Source organism: Lonchura striata, chromosome 7 (assembly GCF_050655825.1).
Source record: "Lonchura striata isolate lonStrDom1 chromosome 7, ASM5065582v1, whole genome shotgun sequence".
In the NCBI taxonomy this organism is placed as follows: domain Eukaryota; kingdom Metazoa; phylum Chordata; class Aves; order Passeriformes; family Estrildidae; genus Lonchura; species Lonchura striata.
Window position 1 is genome coordinate 31,316,208 of NC_140709.1, and position 17,423 is coordinate 31,333,630.

Genomic DNA, 17,423 nt, shown 5'->3' on the forward strand with positions numbered 1-17,423 from the left:
AAGTGTGAAACTAAGGAAACTGAGAGCTTGCCTGCATTTTTTCAACACATCTCCTGTCTTTTGAGGGTGTCCAAAGGATGACAATCCCTAGTAACAGTGCAGATAGGGGCTCTGTGTGTTAAAGCAGAGGTTTCTCAGGCAGTGACAGTCTCCTCTTTTGCAGAAGGGACTTTTTGTGAAGCTGAGTTGCTTGGTGAAAATGAGACCAGGCTTAGTTCCACAAATTGAAAATTAATCATCACAATGAAGTCTCAGAGCCAGCCCCATTTCTTGGCACATTCAAGCACCTCTGGGATTCCACAACCATGCTTCTGCAAGTGTGAGAATTTCTCCTTTTTTTCCTTTCCATCTGTGAAGCCAGAATGGAATATAATTCCTTTCACCACATGAAGGATTTGGTCTTTACCAATCTGAGCAATTTGATCAACTTTATGTTTAGTACAAATTCTATCTATCACATGGAAGGGCAAGAGCCACTTGCAGACCCATTGGAAGTAAAGATGAGTTAGGCCAAGAACATCCTGCACTGATGCTCAGTGATTTATCACAGGTTAAAAAAAGAAAACACCAACTCACCATATTTCAGCTGTTTGACTTCAGAATTCTAACCTGAGCAGCTTATTTACTCAGGTATACCGTGATAGGCAGGTAGGAAATAAAAAATACTTCCTATCAAAGGAAAGCAAGAAATGTAAAGCAAGGAATCCTGCTTCTAGGTGTTAATATAGCTTGCTATGACAGGCCAGGAGAGTTGCTGGACATTCAAGTGGAATCAAATCTACTATTACAAGTCCAGAAGTGATACAGCCACAGTTAGCATGGTCAGCAGAGTGATCACAGGTTACAGAAAAAAAAAAAAAAAAAAAAAAGGAATGGAAAGAAAGGGCATTCAAAATAAAGCAAAAAGTGTTGACAAAATGGGCAGCATAAAGCTGCACTCGTATTTTATTCTTGTAGCAATTTAAAGTGAAAAAAAAGGTCTTGTTCCTGACTCATTGGCACCATATCTGGTGTTTCTCTCTCTGTAACAAGAAAACCTCCACAACCAACAGTGTGTTGTGAGCAGCAGCAGCATCCCCCTGCCTCTGACCAGAGCCAGAGAGATGGCCCAGGCTCCCCTGGCTGCTCCCAGGCAAGCATTTTCACAGCAGCAGTGAAGATGTGGCACAAGGTGTTGCCTCTGCCTGTGAGAGAACACTGACAGCACCCATTCCCCTGGATATTCAAATCCCATTCCCACAATCCAAGTGCTTAGATGGGTTTTGAGCATCAGCTTGGAGGGAAGTTTTACAAGGGAAGAAATTACCAGATGGTTTAAGATCACTTCCCTCAAAAGGACTGACACCATCTGTAGCAGCCTGTGCCATTCACACACCTGGGTTACAGAGATTGTTTTCTAAGGCTCAGGAAAACTTCAGTTATTATCCTTCCCTCCTTAAATAGTCAGTCAGCAGCCAAGTATAATGAACAGAGAAGTATGGGGGAAAAAAAGGCAAAAAGAAAAGTCAATTAAATCCAGGAAGCACTTCAGAGAGAGTTACTCCCTAATTGTCAGTATTACACAGCTGCATCTAGAACAAGATTTTTCTCTGCTGACTGCAGATTAGCCCAAACTCAGTAATAAAAGGGATTGGAGACATTCCCTGTCTGAGATCAGATCCTTTCCAAACGTGACTTTTGACCCATTCCAGCTCTAAACCCTCTTTTGTGGCAGATCCAGCCCAATATTTAAGCACCACCCCACCCTACCTTCTAACTGGGCATTTTAGTGAATTAACACTGTGTTCTAGGAGGCAATTTATTTAAAAACATTTATTTTAGGCAAAATTAAACAGACATTTGAGATTACATAGAAATACAGTTTCCAATTGGATCACATAAAAATTAAAAATGCACTGTTGTGTTGATTTAAGTATTTTTGTATGCATTGACCAGGTATGTAAGATTTAACCATGCCATTTGCAGTCAACTATCATAAAAATCAGTAACGAAAAAGGTTTTTTAAAATGTGCAAATATTATCTTAGTGTTACCATTGATAATAAATGACCACTAAATAAATGCTTATTATGTAAAGCTTTTTAAAGTACAATAAAAATACAAATTCTATTTGTTAAAAAAGGCCATTGCTATGGCTACTAAACATCCTCATTATACAAATTCGAAAATACTATATGACAAACAAAATTATAAAGACTTTTCTTTATGAAACATATACTATTCTATTTGTTAGTGATTTCATATATTTTTATATATATATATTTCTCTATAATACTCTATATGAATGATGAACTCAGAATAAGAGAGAGGAAGACAAATGCAATGCAGGATGTTAAGGCCCCAGTTCAGCAAGGTACCTGAGGATGTGTCAAACTCAGCAAAGGAACAATCCCATTCTTTTAGAGGACTCCAAAGCTACATGCACAAGTACTTTGTTGAACAGGCATAAAAATACTCGCAATGAAATTGAAAAACGTGGTTTTGGTGTAAATTGTGACTGTTAAGGACAAAACTATAAGTTATCAGCAAAAAGCCTCTCATAAAAAAAAAAAAATCTGAACATTTTGGGAGGGGGGATTTCCACATTTGTATGTTTTTAAGGGAAAATACTAGAGTTTTGAAAGCCTTTGAATTGAATTCATGATGCTAATTTTCTGAGATAGGTTTAAGAAGGAGTTTTATTGCTTATGAGAAAGATTAATGAAGAGTATGCATAGACATGTCAGCATTCATCTCACCAGCAGCTGAGAATTTTGGTGTGCCGGTATTTCTGTAACAGGAACAACCAGTGAGTACAAAGGACTTACTAATGGTTGATTCTCTGCAGAAAGCCTCAAAATTAAGGACATGGAACACTAAAGAAGAGAGTAAAAGAATTATACTCAACAGAGCCTGGCTGTAAACACTCAGGTGTTTAAAGTAATTACAGAACTGAGCCCAGTGCCTGCTTATCACAAAATTACATAAGTTCCTAAGTAAATACAAGACCATAATCTTCCTTTTAAGTTATGGCTAGTATGTAATGGATTCCAAGGTACATACTTTACACTTCAGCTATAAAATATCAAAACAAAGGGCGGTTGCCTTGCCATTCTGCAATTTAGCAGTTCTTCTAGGCTCATTAAGCACTAATTAGCAGAATAAAAACTTGTTAGTTTCTAAAACATGAATGAAGGACCTAAAATCTGGATTTTATAAACCAATGAAAACATCTGTACAGGATACTAACCACACACAGTGATGGAAATCAATCACACTGCATCCAGATTTTCTTTTGAAGCATATAGTAATGGTTAGTATTTTATGCTTTTTTCACTGCAAATTGAAATTTCTGTAGCAGATATTAATATTTTTACTGCTTGAATATTAAATAATCCCTTAAAAGCATAATTTCAAAATGCTGCCAGGTAAAGTATTATGTAGAATTCATGCCTGCACATTTGCAGAGACAGACAGAGAGAGAGGTATGAGTGACCTTTCTGAAGAACTTCTCCAAGCTAACAGTTATAGTAAACTTGGGCCAAAATGTGACAGAAAGAAACACAACAGCGTAATTTAATCCATAATTCATAAACAAATACAACTTTTTACATTTGTACAGGGAAAGACTGGAAATAATTTGATTTTTTTACAGAAGCAAGCCTCACAAGAGTATACATGTTGAAAAAAGCAATTTTTGGCACATGGATAGTATCTGTGAGTATGTGTTCAGAAATAAAAACACTGTGGAGGAAATTCACATTGACTTTCTTGGCATCAGCACCTGCTGTCTAGTGGGTCAAGACAAAATACTGTGCCTTCGAGAGTTAATCCCATTTTGAACCCCTCCTGCAATGAAACAAGACATCATTAGTAAAGAGCCAAGTGAGTTCTGGAGGATCACATTCTCCTTGTAAAAGCATTTCAATCCAAGCATATCTTTAGGCAGACAAACTTCAATGATACTTCAGCCTGAATTCACAAATATTTACATTATTTGGTCAGCCACTTTTCAGTAAGTCATAGTGGTTAACTCATAAAAGATGTACACGAGATGTATACAAAAGCATAGCTACAGTAAGTACATAAAGTGTAGAAAATACTATAGAATAACAATACTGAGTATTCTTGTGCATAGGTTGACAGAAATCCAAACAAGTTTGACTTGCAGCATGTTGTTCCTGAGTAAAGTTCAAGAAGATTTATATTAAAAAATACAGCTATGACATGGGCATTTTACTCATACAAGGTGTCTCTTATGTTCTTGGTGCTGTAAGAGCACCCCAGCAAAAAGTGCTGACTGCCCCACCTCAGGAGCTGCTCTGATTTGCTCCCAGTGCAGTTTAATTGACAGGGCTTTACTGCCCACTGCTATCTGAGCTTCATGAAAAAGGCAAATAAAATTATACTTGCTCAACTACAAATGAAAAAAACTGTGCATTTTAAAGGCATGTAACTCAGTAAAATAAAACACAGTGATCTTTTGAAAGTGCAATGAGTTGCTTTAAAAGTTGAGACCAAAATTCCTGAGTTTACTGACATTCATTTTATTATTAGAAACACAAAAAAGATTATAAGTTGGATGCTACCACCTTCTCTACAAAAAATAAAATTAATTTTACAAATACTTTTTTTTTGTACGCTTTCACACATGCTTGACTTGCTAAAGGTACTTAATTCACACCAGTCCTAAAGTAACAACTTCACTTTTAATACAGGAAAACTCATTTTAATTTCTCTTTCTGCATTAAAAGAAGCTGAACAATTGTGGCTGGACCCTCAAAAGTCACCTTGAAGTCAAGAAAATTTCAGTCTGTTGGGTGAAAGTGCTTTGAAGGTTTAAGCAATTGGAAATAGGGCTCTGACTAGAAATGCCACGAGAACACGAGCTCCAGTGGCAGCTGTGGCAGTGCTCTGTTCAGTGAGAGTGCTGATTGTGTGCTATGAAATCAATAACAGGTCCTTTCATCATGAAAATATCTTGTAAACAAGATAAATCTTTTTGTAAAACCATCTGTATGGGGATTAGGCACAAGCTCAAGTCTTCCCCTCACATGCACAGCAGTACTTCAAGACCATACCTTTTGGGTTTAGAAGATAAATCCCACGTCAAACCAACTTAATTTCAAACAAATTCAAATCACAGGTTAACACTTGAAAAGTGTATGAATATCTAATAACCCTGCCAGCTACCGCTATCAGGAGAATAATGTGGAAAAACAGAACAAACCTCCTGGCAATAGTTACTAAATGGTCTGAGAATTTCCAAGTAAAAGCTGCTTTTTCCTAAAGGGAGATCCATACTGAGCAAGTAGCAGCACTGTGGTGTAAACATTTAACAGTTTGCTCTACCTGGGTGACACACTGCTGCCAAGGCTCACTAGTGTATTTTTTTCCTTTTTTTCCCCTCTCTGTATTTTCTAAACAATTAAAAGGAAGAACATTAAATGCAGAAGATATTTCAAGTGAAACACAACCTGTTACAAACAGACAGTGCTCATTTCCTCAAAGGGTAAATTAATTGATGGAACTGCAGTCAAAGGAGGACTGCTTACCCAGAAGGAGAATTCAGAGAATTAGCCTAGGGTCTAATCTGTCACATTTTAAGCCCTGCAGTTACAGTGTGCCGAGGATGCTCAGTTTCTGAAGTATCTGAAGGCTGCTTCCAGTTTTGAGCTTGTAAAGGGATACAGGAACAAGGGATTGTAGGTGCTTCAACCTGAGGATGCTAGATGAGCTCCAACAGCAGAACATCACCAACAACTGCTTGACAAGGACAGAGACCTTCATCCTGAGCCAGCCAGAGCTTTCACTGCACATCCATGCCATTCATGTCCTGCCCACTCTTATTTTTATCTTATTTTTACTGTTAAGCACAGTTTGCTGGTGTCTTAAGTGTCTTCACTCCCAATGCCCTTTTTCCAGCAAGTGAAGGGAAAATCAGATTATGCATTTTGGAAGTACACTCATCTCACTGTTCTTATGTTGAGCATGTCAAGTTTTTTGACTCAAACTGATATTTTGTCACTTAGCACTTTGTTTGTGTTTGCTGTGACTCAGAACTATTTCCACTTTCTTGAAGAACTGTGGCCTCCTTGGCTCCTTTCTGCAGCTTCACTCCAGCCACTTCCACCCATCCCTGTTTAGTCCTTATATCAAGTGATATTTTGCATTTAAAGCAATTAAATTTCCACATATTTGCAATGTGCTAATTTATTCAGAGATTGCTGCTCTTTATGGATCATACTGATTAAAAAAGCATGTTTACTTTATTTTTAACTTTATTACCAAAACAAACTGTCTGTCCTAAAAGCAATCAGTGCTGTGGTTGCCAGGTGCTGGTAGCAGTTGCACTGCTGAGAACAATGGCTCATGCACATTCCTGTCTGTAACAGGGACATGGCATTAACAGGGACATGGCATTTCCATGGACACTTCTGAGCCACACCAAACCCACGACCATCAGTGTCAGGATCTGCACTTCCAAGCAGGCTCAAATTTCCATAAAAACCACAAGGCCAAAAAGCCCAACAGCATAGAGAGGACATCAAAGCAATCCAGGTGGCTGGCTGGGCATTTCTTTCATTAAAGGGATGTAAAACCTAGATTTTTTTTCCTCTTGGATATTTAAAATGAAGCACATAGGAATATAAACAAAGGAAAGCTGCACTACCCCTCAAAAGGGAAAAAATTAATCAGAATCTCTCCATCCAGCAGACTCCCTGGCAAAGTGATTGCAATTTCCAAAGATAAGGAAGGCAAAGGCTCCACATCTCCCACAGCCATCAGTACTCCTAACCCCTCAGGTTCAGCAACATAACTCCAAATTCTTAGTTAATTTGTAGAATCCCCAAAACTATACTTTGGCAAACACGCAATTAAAAGTAAAATCCAATCAGCTGGAGTCAGGCAAGCCATGGGCAGGCTTTAGGAGTACAGTCTCTGCATGCAGAGTAGAACTGTTGTTGATGCAGGTAACAGTTCTCATGGCAGTGCAGAACACTGAGTGCCACATGTTTTTAGGACTGCAGTTCCTGTCTACACCTGAGCTGCACAGGGCTCCCCAGTGCTCTGGTCCCCAGGGGAAGCTGCTCTCTGATCATTACAGAACAGCACAGGCCAGCTTTTAACTCTCAGCATTCACAGCTGTAATAGTCATGAAATCAGTTGCAATGATTCAGATTACAAATTATGATTTTTTTTTCCCCTGATAAACTTGACTAATGTGTTAAGAAATTATTTTTAATGACATATAGAGTCAGCTTATTGGTAAACATTATAGTTTGTATAATATATAAAATGCATTACTACTTTTAATCCACAACAATTAAAATATTTTGCCTTGTGAAATTCAGACCGTTCAGCTTCTAATAATGTGTGTTCTTACCAAAACTCTGCCTGTTCATTAAAACCCATGTACTTCTGTTCAGGAAACAAAAACTTCACACAGTCACACAGATTTGCTGATTTTCAGGGAATGCTGAAAAAGGCCACCCCATGGCACTGGCCAGGAGAGGGAACAAGAGGAGCTATGAAGTGTGCATCTATATTGTGCCTTGTTTTGCTGTGTTCATGTCCTCAAGGAGCTTTTTTACTTTAGAGGCATTTTAACACAAGGACTGAGCAGTTTAGCTGCCTACTAAGTAATGGTATCGTACTAAGGGATATGACTGATGCCCTAAAGAGAGGAGCAAAGCTTGTTTTCTCTCAAAACAACTCAAAACCAATCCCTCTTCCAAAACCAGCATTTTTTTTTTTGAGTCAAGGATAAAAAGATGTGAGCTATTCTGGTTAAAACCAGTAAGCAATAGGAACTTGCACTTTATCGTGAGATCAATTTGCCAGAGTCAATCTTATGGCTCAGAAGTTCACTCACTTATCACTTCACAGTTACTTCACTCAATGAGCTTAAGTCAGCACAAACCCAATGAAGCAATGACAAATTTACATATCTCCAAGAAGAGCATTTAGAGGGCTGAGCATAACTTATTTGAGATGGAAAGATGTCAAGTCTACTGACTGCTTCAGGGCATGCAGGGAGAATGGCCTGCAGCTCCTGGAAGCTTTCTGATATTAACTACCTAGAGATTTTAATAAATTATAGCAGCTGCTGCTGGTGTGATTCATGATCCAGGGAAACTTCTCCTCATTGCAAGATTTCTGGGAAAGTAGACATTAATTTTATTAATGTCTAGACGCAGTCAAAGTAAAGATGAAAATATGTTTCAGCATAAGGGTGCAGGGAAACAGGAGGTTGGACAGTCATCAGAGAGAGGCCTGAGCTATAAAAGTCACATCCCTGCAAATGTTTGAGTTTTAAGCTCTCCAGAAAGATCAACAGAGATTGGACTGAGAAATGGAATAGAAAGCTCAACTGTGAAATTTGGACCGTCACTGAAGTTCAAAAATAAGTGTTCCCCTAGAGGCCAGGGAACTTCTCTGATCTCATTAAGTTCAGAATGCAGGATGCAAAGGAAAAGCACCCACCACTCAAGAGTTTATTCTCCAATGCCTCTTCTGTGCTTGCTCTCCTCTCCCACTTTGTTCCCAAAAGCACAAGGCCAGATCAGGACAGCTTTTCTGCACACAGGGTGTGTGTGCTGAGGCACCTCACATGCTCCTCACAAGAAACAGGCTAAGAGAGCTTGGGCTGTTCTGCTCAATCAGGCTGGCAGTCCTCACTGCAGGCTGAGCTCTATCCAACACCACAGTGCAGGAAGTTTATATTTGGGACTATTTACTAGGTGTCTGTAAAACACTTACCTTCACAGATCTAATGGAATACAAAATTACTGACACCCAGGCTGTGCTTCCATAATGCAAAGATTCATCCACTGCATTTCAGAAAAGAAGAGAGGCCCACATTTCTCTTCCACGTTTCTCATTGCTGGATTTCCAGAGCAGGTTACATTCTGTGCTCTCACCTTCCTCAAAGGCTCTAACAGCTGTTGAGACTAGCACAGCTGCTTCTGCTCCTTGAAAAGTTTTAAATCATTATGTCCAAACAAAGACTTGCTCTCAAACGTGGTTGTACTAAAACAATCTCTGTACTAAAGGTTTTTGTAGTAAAGGTGACAATCTGATAATGGCAACTGGAGATTTCACAAGTACACATGTAAAACAAATAGTGGTCAAAACAAAGGCTTAATATTAGCACCTGGCAAGACAGAGCAAAGAAAACAACCATCAGCTGTGCCTAACTTAGAGCTTGTGGAGGCCTCCAAAAATGAAAACAGCTCTGACTCAGAGTTCTATATAAAAAAACCATAAATCTTGAAATTTTTATACATAAATATACACAAAAATAGAAACACAAGACAAACACGTGCAGATTTCAATTGTAAATGCTTTAAATACCATTATTAAAATATGATATACCAACCATCGCTGACGCTGTGCACCCAGGAAAGCATAAGAAGATAAAAGAGACATTAGGAAAAGCATGTTTCAATCTGTACTTTGCACCAATCACAGTAAAATAATTGTACACTGTCTTTGCTTTGGCTCAAGTTAGAATATGGGGATTTTTCATACCCTTTCAGCTGTACACTTGTTCTCAGCTGGATCATAAATGTCAAGTTCTGTGCCTTCATAAAGGCCCACTAATTAATTTTTAGTGAATAGCTGATATGCTAGGGAGGGATTGCCTTTCTTCACAAGAGGACACAGTAACACCCTAATGCTTGGGGGTTTTGTTATTGATTGGTTGTCTCCATTTTTTAGATCAAAAGAGTACAAACAATGATGGGAGATTTTAATTTCAATATTAAATTTGACATTTAATTGTGACATTTAAATATTGACATACCATTACTAGTGGTAACCACAGTTGCTACAGTTTAATTTTCCCTAAAACAATGGAAATGTTAATATATCAATGGGAGGTCCTGTAAGATTTGGGGTGTGTGTTCAAGGGCTTGGTAACAACATTATGGCATTCACAAAACACTAGCATGTTGTTGGAATTGTAAAGACAGTTTTGGCTTTTGGCTGCTCTTTGAAATTATATGAGGGACTAAGAAGCTAAATTTCTTACTTCACTGTGAACAGAGTTTGTCAGTGGAACCATCCTGAACTGACGAAGAAAAGAAAATGGACTCAGGAAAATGAAATGGTATTTCAATCTTATTTAAACCATTTTAAAAAGCCTCTGCTGCTTTCTAGGTGGGAGAGAGGAACAGAAGGAGACCGAGAGCAAAAGCTCTTGGACTTTGTGGACTCCTAAGAAACAAGAGGGCTGGAAACCCTGGGAACACTTTCTGCTGAGGAGCCAGGATCCTAGAAATTCAAGTTTCCATTATTTCCAGGCTTTTCTTTTGCTGGCAGGCTGCTTAAAAAAATACTAGAGATAAGCTGGCAAGAAACTAGAAGTTTTGAAAGCCTGACTGCAGAGAATCATTTGTTCCAAAACTTCAGAACTTTCTCCTAGAATTGTTTCACAACTGGGTCAATAGCTGAATGGACAATGTTGAGTGTTTCGGAATCAACAAACATTTTCTGATAAAAACACAATTCAGAATTCTTGAATCAATGTTCTGAAGTTTAATTGCCCCAGGGTGCCATAGAGCTGTTTTTAAAGGCAGCAGAAAATTGCTATGGCCTAAGAAGTACCTAAGTCTGCCCAATGCTGAGAGAAAACAAAGTGATGTCATTGAGGGAAAGAGGAGGTTACATTGGAATGGTGGAGATTGCTGCACCTGGAGATCAAGGGATCTGGAGGGCTATTGACACAGCTCACTTTTTCATCTTTTTCATCTCTCTCAGTCCCTTCCCAGGTAACAGTTCCCAAACCATTTTGGTTACAGTGCTGAGAAACCCTTCAGTAGTGTAGCTGACTGTATTGGTACCAGGTGAGGCTCTTAAGGCAAACCCAAACTCCAGCTCAAAGACCAGGAGATAAACTTACAGAAGGAATAGTCAGAAATGGGGGTCTGTCTCTGCATTAGTGTGTGCTTTGTGGAACACATTTTCAGCATATGGTAAGCACATATTTCAAGAATAGACACACAGCCATCAAAACCCACGTTAAGTCAGTAGTTACCTGCATCTCATCTAGTTTGGACTGAATGTCTGGAGGGAAATCTCCTGCTCCACAGCTAAAAGGGTCAAAAGGTTCTGCTCCAAAAAGGTCTCTCTCTGCAACGACAGAAAAATGAGTCACTGGGAGAACAGGTATGGGCCAGGAGAACAGCGCTCTGAAAAAGCCACCTAACATCTCCTCCTGAGCCCAGTGTCAGCACCACCAGACACACCACTCATTAACCACAGCTTTTAACATCCCAGTTTGCAAGCCAGGTCTTGGGCAGTTTCCCAAACCTTAATACTCAAATATTTTTCCAAGAACACCACTGGACTTCTGTTTAAGCCTCTCTTTATCTTCCTTTAATGCTTGTGCCTTCTAGGGATCCGGTGGGAAGTTGCTGCTCTTGGAAGACGGCATCGTATTCTGACGTGTGCTCTGGAGTCTGTGTGTAGGAGTTTCAAAAATGAAGTGGAAGCAACTGGACATGAGTTGCCAAATTTCATCTCTACGTAATGTCAACAACAAATTACCAACCAACCAATCCTTGTGTCCCCTGTCTGCCACTCTTCAGGTTAAGGATGTTTTTGAGACAAGCAAACACTCTTACTAAGGCAAGACAAGGCCTTTGTTTGATACAGTTCCTTAATGAGCAACTAGCAGTAATAACAACTAGAAACCATCAAAGTTTTAAAATCTTGGATGAGATCACATCAAGGAAGAAAAGCAATTTTAAAAAAACCCAGAAAACTACAAAAGTACCATGAGCTGTAACTTAAGCTAAAATTCCACTAAATTTGGGTGCATAAATAGAATTAATGCAAATTTCCCTTTTCTAAATATCAAAAGCTTCTGACTTTTTCTTAACTGCAGTTTGCATTCTAGTGGTCAAAGGGAGGGGAGGTGTTTCTTTTTTTCATCTGGGTAAGAAGAAACACCTCTAATAAAATTGGGTTATTTTTTCATATTAGTTCTTGATATCTTTCATAGTTCTTTATATCTGCCTGCTCAAATATTTTTCGGTTTTTCATGTTTTGGTTGCTTTTTACTCCTTCTTAATAATAGATTTTTCTTCCCTACAGTTAAAGGCTCCATCTCTAGACACTTTTCGCATCTCACACTGGATTAAACTACAGCAGTTTAAAAAAATTGCTAACCCAACCCAACCGTACTGATTGAAGAATCTACAGAATCAAGTTCCTCCAACCTTGTCATTGGTGGAGAGAAGACCAGAACCATTAGGAGATCTCCTCTCTCCTAACTTTCATGGCTGCCTAGCAAGAAACCTGACAAACATTCTGTCTGCCTCAAAACAATTTTAGTTTCAGAGCATGACAGTAAGGGGAGCAATAGTAACCCTGAAGTGATTGCACAGTTAGGCACAAAATTCACCCTTAACTCCTGAGCTCTGGGTGACAATCAACTGCTGGACCCAACTGCCCCATTGCAGTGTTCCCAGTCCCATTATCAGTGGTGCAGCACCTGCTTACAGCTGCACAGCTGGTTTGATTTTGGCATCCTTCGAGGCAGAATTTTACACCTGTGTTCTCTGGGGTCTTCAACAGTTATTGTGCATATCGGTCTGTCAGGGCTTTGCCCTTATCAATTAGGTGTTATCTGGCTGCACAGCAGGCATTTTAAACAACTGGCAACTACCATCATTTGCTCCTACAATAAAGTACAGAAATTCCCATGATCAAGTTCAGAAATTTGACCAGAACTTGATTGATTACATATTTAAAAAACTGTGGCTAAACAGCTACAAACTGTCACAAGGGACCAGGAGATGGCCCAGATAAGAGAGCCTTGTTCCAAGAGTCCACTAGAGCCAAGCAGAAATCCAGTCTTTCCTGGCAAAGGCAGACCACCTGTGTGCAAGAGAGACTTTAACTCGGATAATCTAATGTAAAAATTAGGTTCTCCCTCATCCTTTGCCTCTTTCACAGCCAAAATGGGTCTGCTCCAGTATAACCAGTGTCCTGAAATGCTCTGATGCTCCTAGCAAATAACCTTCAGATGTGTAGCAGCTTTGACTTGCAATCTAACCTCAACTGGGCAAAAAAGTGATTCTGCTTTATAACCCTCAGCAGTCTATGGTTCATTATGTAGGTCCATTTTCTTTCTTTTTACCTTTAAAAGGAACTGACAGCTTTCTCTGTGGTCAGACAATGGAAAGCAGACAGTTCCAACACAAGGGCTTAACAAACATTCTATGAATGTATTTAGGAAAAAATGGAGAAGGACAAAACTCCTGCATGTAATTTGTACTGAATTATGAACTTACGACTATTTTTAAAAGCAAGTATTTTGCACACTATTATTGTTATTATTCATACCTTATTATTGGGCTTTTATTAATGAAAGCCCTTTTGAGCTCATTAGCAGGAAAACAGCAGAAGTTTTACCTCCTTTAATGTCACTCCTTTCTTTAATGCGAAAGATTTCTGAATTTATACTGTATACAAGGCAGATTTTAAAACCAACCAGAGTGTGACTTACTCCAAGTGACAGAGCCTAGTAAGCCCTGGACAGAATCAAATTCAAAATAAAGAAGTGTTACCTAGCTGGGTTTCTGGCTATCACTTGGGTAATTATCTCTATCATAACTTGCTATCCATTTCAGCTGAAGAAGTCCACAGAACAGCTGCTTTTCTGCATTTAAAGTTTCAGTGTTATAAAAGAGGCTGCACTGCTAAAAGGCAGGGAGGGACAAAGTTCCATGGAATATTTTCAGTAGCATTGTCTTCATTTGCCTCAAGAACAAAAGCTGAAGAACATTTAAAATGGAGAAATATGAAGACTTCATCCCTGCAGGGCTGCACTATTCCTTGGAATATCCATAAGCTAATCATCAACCAGAGTTCACTCCACTCATGATGGGGGGGGGGGGGGCTCCTTTTTAGCACAGATGGCATAAATTGGTAACTTTTTATTTCAGGCCAGAGAATTTGCATGAAAATTAGCTATAGCAAGAATATCTTGCCTGGCACACTCTCCAAAATTATTGTAGCATAGACAGGCATTTCTTTCTCCAATAAACAGCAACCAGGAAGCCTTTGAAAATTATCCTTTCAAACAGTACAAATAATTTCCTTTCCCTTTCTCATTCCTTTCTGGATAGATATAATTTCACAGGCTGCAAAATTGACCCACAAATTCAAAAGCCATGAAATGTTGATGTTTTAGATCCTCAGCTCAGACCACAGGGTAACATGAACAAGTAATAAATTCTGGGACCTGACATTCAGGAGAACAAACATAATACTGGAGAATAGCAACCTGCATGCTATGATAAATTCAAAATTAGCAATTACTAAGCAAAAGTACAAATATTTGGCTTTTCTGCTGCACTTGACATCCCAATCTCTACTTCAGCTATCATCCAGGCACACAGCTCTGCTGATATATGCTTTGCCCAGATGGAGTAGCTGTGGTGACAAAAATGAATCACACTGAGAGAGAAGCACCCAAAGAAATATTTGGAATAAACTGAGAGAAGGAAATCCAGAAAGCCTTTCCTTTAGCTGCAGGCTACTCTATATTTTTTTCATTGGAAATTATTACATCCATTATTCTGACAAAATAATCCTAAATAATCTGCAGAAAAAGAGCACCTTGGAGCAGATTTCTGCATCTGCCAGTTGTGACCTTGATGCATTTCATTATGCATTTGTGTGAAATAAATTGAACAACTCAATAGAGAATATCCTCTACAGTTCTTTTCTGAGATATGAAACTAATGCTCTGCCAACAAGAAATATAAGTTAATTCCTCCTTTAATGAAATAAAATTAATTAACTAATTCTGACCATTCAGAAAACTTATAAGAACAATTACAAGTGCTTGTAATTGAGGAAGAAGCAGCATGCAATCTCTAACATTGCATTTTTTGGTTGCATTACATTATGTTGCAATTATTACCTAAAGAGTCAGAGTGCATTTGACCAATCTGCTACCTCCTGTACAAAAATTATGCCATGTTCTCCTTTAAATAGGTAAACCCCATTTATTTGCTATTGCTGGTACAGCCTGTAGTGAGCAGACATTTACTGAGTAGTCCTGTTGGAACATGGCTGAATACTAACTCAAAATCTCAAGATTTAATTCATTTTTTAAAGCCTAAATGCCTTGGAAATAGCTGTCTTACAAAAAAAAAAAAAAAAAGAGAAAAAAAATTAAAAAGGTCACTGTTGCTCTGCTCTAGTTTTAAAAGGTGAGGTTTCTTAAACTACATGCTGTGAGCTCAGCAAAGCAGAGGTACCATTTATCACCCCACAATTGTTTTTCCTGTGAAATTACCAACTGGTAAGCAAAATTCTAACTCTGGGCATTCCTTTGTATGGGAAGCTGAACTGTCATCCCAGTGCCAGCAATCACCTATGAACTTGGTCTTGGAGGAATGAAAAGTGCTTGGTATTGTTGCAGGATTCCTACAAGTGTCCATGCCTTTCCAGGGCACTGCTATTTTTGGCTGGTTTATCAAACTGGCCAGTGGACAAACAAGATGAACTTTGGCTTTTAAAAGCACATTTTCTTTGAGCAGCACAAGTGCCCTCCTTGGGTAACAGGCCCCACTTAGGCAAAAGGAATAAATGAGATGATACTAACAAATAGATGGCAAACCCTCATTTTCTCCTTCTTTACTACTGAATATGAGAAAACTGAAAGTTACAAAATTATAAAATCCAATAAAATTACTCTGTAATTTCACCAAATCAACTCTGCTTGAGTGCAGTGGAGATAAGAACAGGAAAAGATGATCTCAGAAAATAGAGACTCCAAACTTTGGGTCTTCTGGGTTGCCAGCCCCTCTACCTTGTACTGGAGAAAGAATTGCCAGCTTGCTGGTACAGGCAGCAGTGACACCACAGAGCAATGCATTACTGCACATTGTTGCAGTCATGGGACATTGCATAGCCTGAACAAGCTTATGGGAGCTGAACTTTCTCGTCTGGGACAGTAAGGCCCTTGTTTGATGATAAAATATTCCTCTCCTGTTTCAATGACACTCTGAAATATGCCAAAAAGCATTAATAGCTGATGAACACAGTAATTTTCAACACAGAAAGTACCATGACACACACTGAAAGAGTAGGGATCAAAAGTATAAAGACCATGAATGATTTTGTAATCTCTTCCTGAAGTGGCATCTCTGAACTATGTCATCTCAGCTGAAGGCAAATCACTGAAGTGCAGAAGCAGCAACTACTTTAAACAATAGATACCACTGTTAGTAAGCAATTTGTTATTTTTTTATTTTATATTACAAACCCTACTGCCTAAACAATTACAAATCCCATATAGATGGAATTTTCAAGATCCCTCAAGACTGAGTGCTGACTCCCACAAGATTTCTATGGAACTGAGGTAGGACAATAGGTAAAAAAATAAAAACCTATAATTAAATTAAAGTTAACTTGCTGTTCTTGAAGCTGTATATGCACATTTAGATCTATTTTATGGCATTGCCTGTAGTCTCAGTAAAGCAATCATTCAATTATTTATTGCAAAGCCATAAAATTCTCTCAATAGAGCAGTTCTATTTTAATATTCTAATAGAATATTCTAATATTCTTTTAAATTACATGAAAATACTGATAGATGTAAAATTCTGTTAGTATACTTTTTGAGAATCCCACAGAAATTCATTAATTATTTTAAAATATTCTCCTTAAAAAAAAACAAGATTCTTTATTGAATTAAGAGCCTGAACATTTACTCCTTAGAAGGTGACAGACATTCTAAGCAATGTGACCAAATAGCACCAGATACGGGCTTGGGAAGGGAAGAATTCACTGACTGAAATTACAAAGTGCATTTTTGTTTTTGTGCACATCTCCTATTCACTGGTGAGTTGAAAACTCTGCATCCTAGAGGCATGCCCCAAAACAGCACAATCTCCTCAAAAGTGTTCATATGGTGGCAGGCAGTAACAGAAGTGTCCCTTATCCACTCTAAAATAGGTATCAGGAACAGAAGATACACAGACTGGTATTTCCACAACCTCTAACATCACCTGTGCATGCCCCACTCTCCTCCCCCTCAAGGGATTTCCAAAGCTTTTAAAAAGACTTTCTGGACTCCAAAAAAATTTCCAGTCAAGTCAAGAACCTTACCCTAGATGCGTCTGACCCTTTGCAAAATAAAATTGCTGTTGTCAATAACCTTTTGAAGACCTTTTAGGAGTGGTTGGCAATCTGGAGAGGTTCATCAACTACAGCAAAACAAAGCTGTGCATGATGTGAAAAGCAGTGCTGAAAACAGCATTCCAAGTCTCCCTGAGGGGTTTCTTCAGCTCTCCCTTGAGCATCAGCATCACCATACTTACTTCACCTGCTGCCTTCCCCAGAAATGCAGGCTCTAGGTGCTAGAACCGTGGCTTGACAGGGAAAGAACTAACAGGAAGTAAAAGTATTCCTTGAAGT

At 38.7% G+C, this 17,423-nt stretch overlaps 1 protein-coding gene across 12 annotated transcripts in view; it reads right to left on the minus strand.

Moving 5' to 3' along the window:
- Window positions 1-3,525: 3,525 nt before the first annotated feature.
- The window catches only part of GULP1 (GULP PTB domain containing engulfment adaptor 1), a 144,775-nt gene continuing 130,877 nt past the window's right edge, over window positions 3,526-17,423 (minus strand). For 6 of the 12 annotated variants that reach the window (XM_021540934.3, XM_021540928.3, XM_021540930.3 and 3 more), the window contains 3 exons: window positions 11,020-11,114; window positions 9,336-9,371; window positions 3,526-3,827 (listed from right to left, as the gene is read on the minus strand). In XM_021540934.3, the coding sequence (XP_021396609.1) occupies window positions 3,756-3,827; window positions 9,336-9,371; window positions 11,020-11,114 (203 nt within the window). In that variant the 3' untranslated portion in view covers window positions 3,526-3,755. Of the gene's footprint in view, window positions 3,828-8,813; window positions 8,954-9,335; window positions 9,372-11,019; window positions 11,115-17,423 lie in introns of those variants that run through there. The other 6 variants (XM_021540935.3, XM_021540932.3, XM_085585318.1 and 3 more) reach the window with 3 other exon arrangements.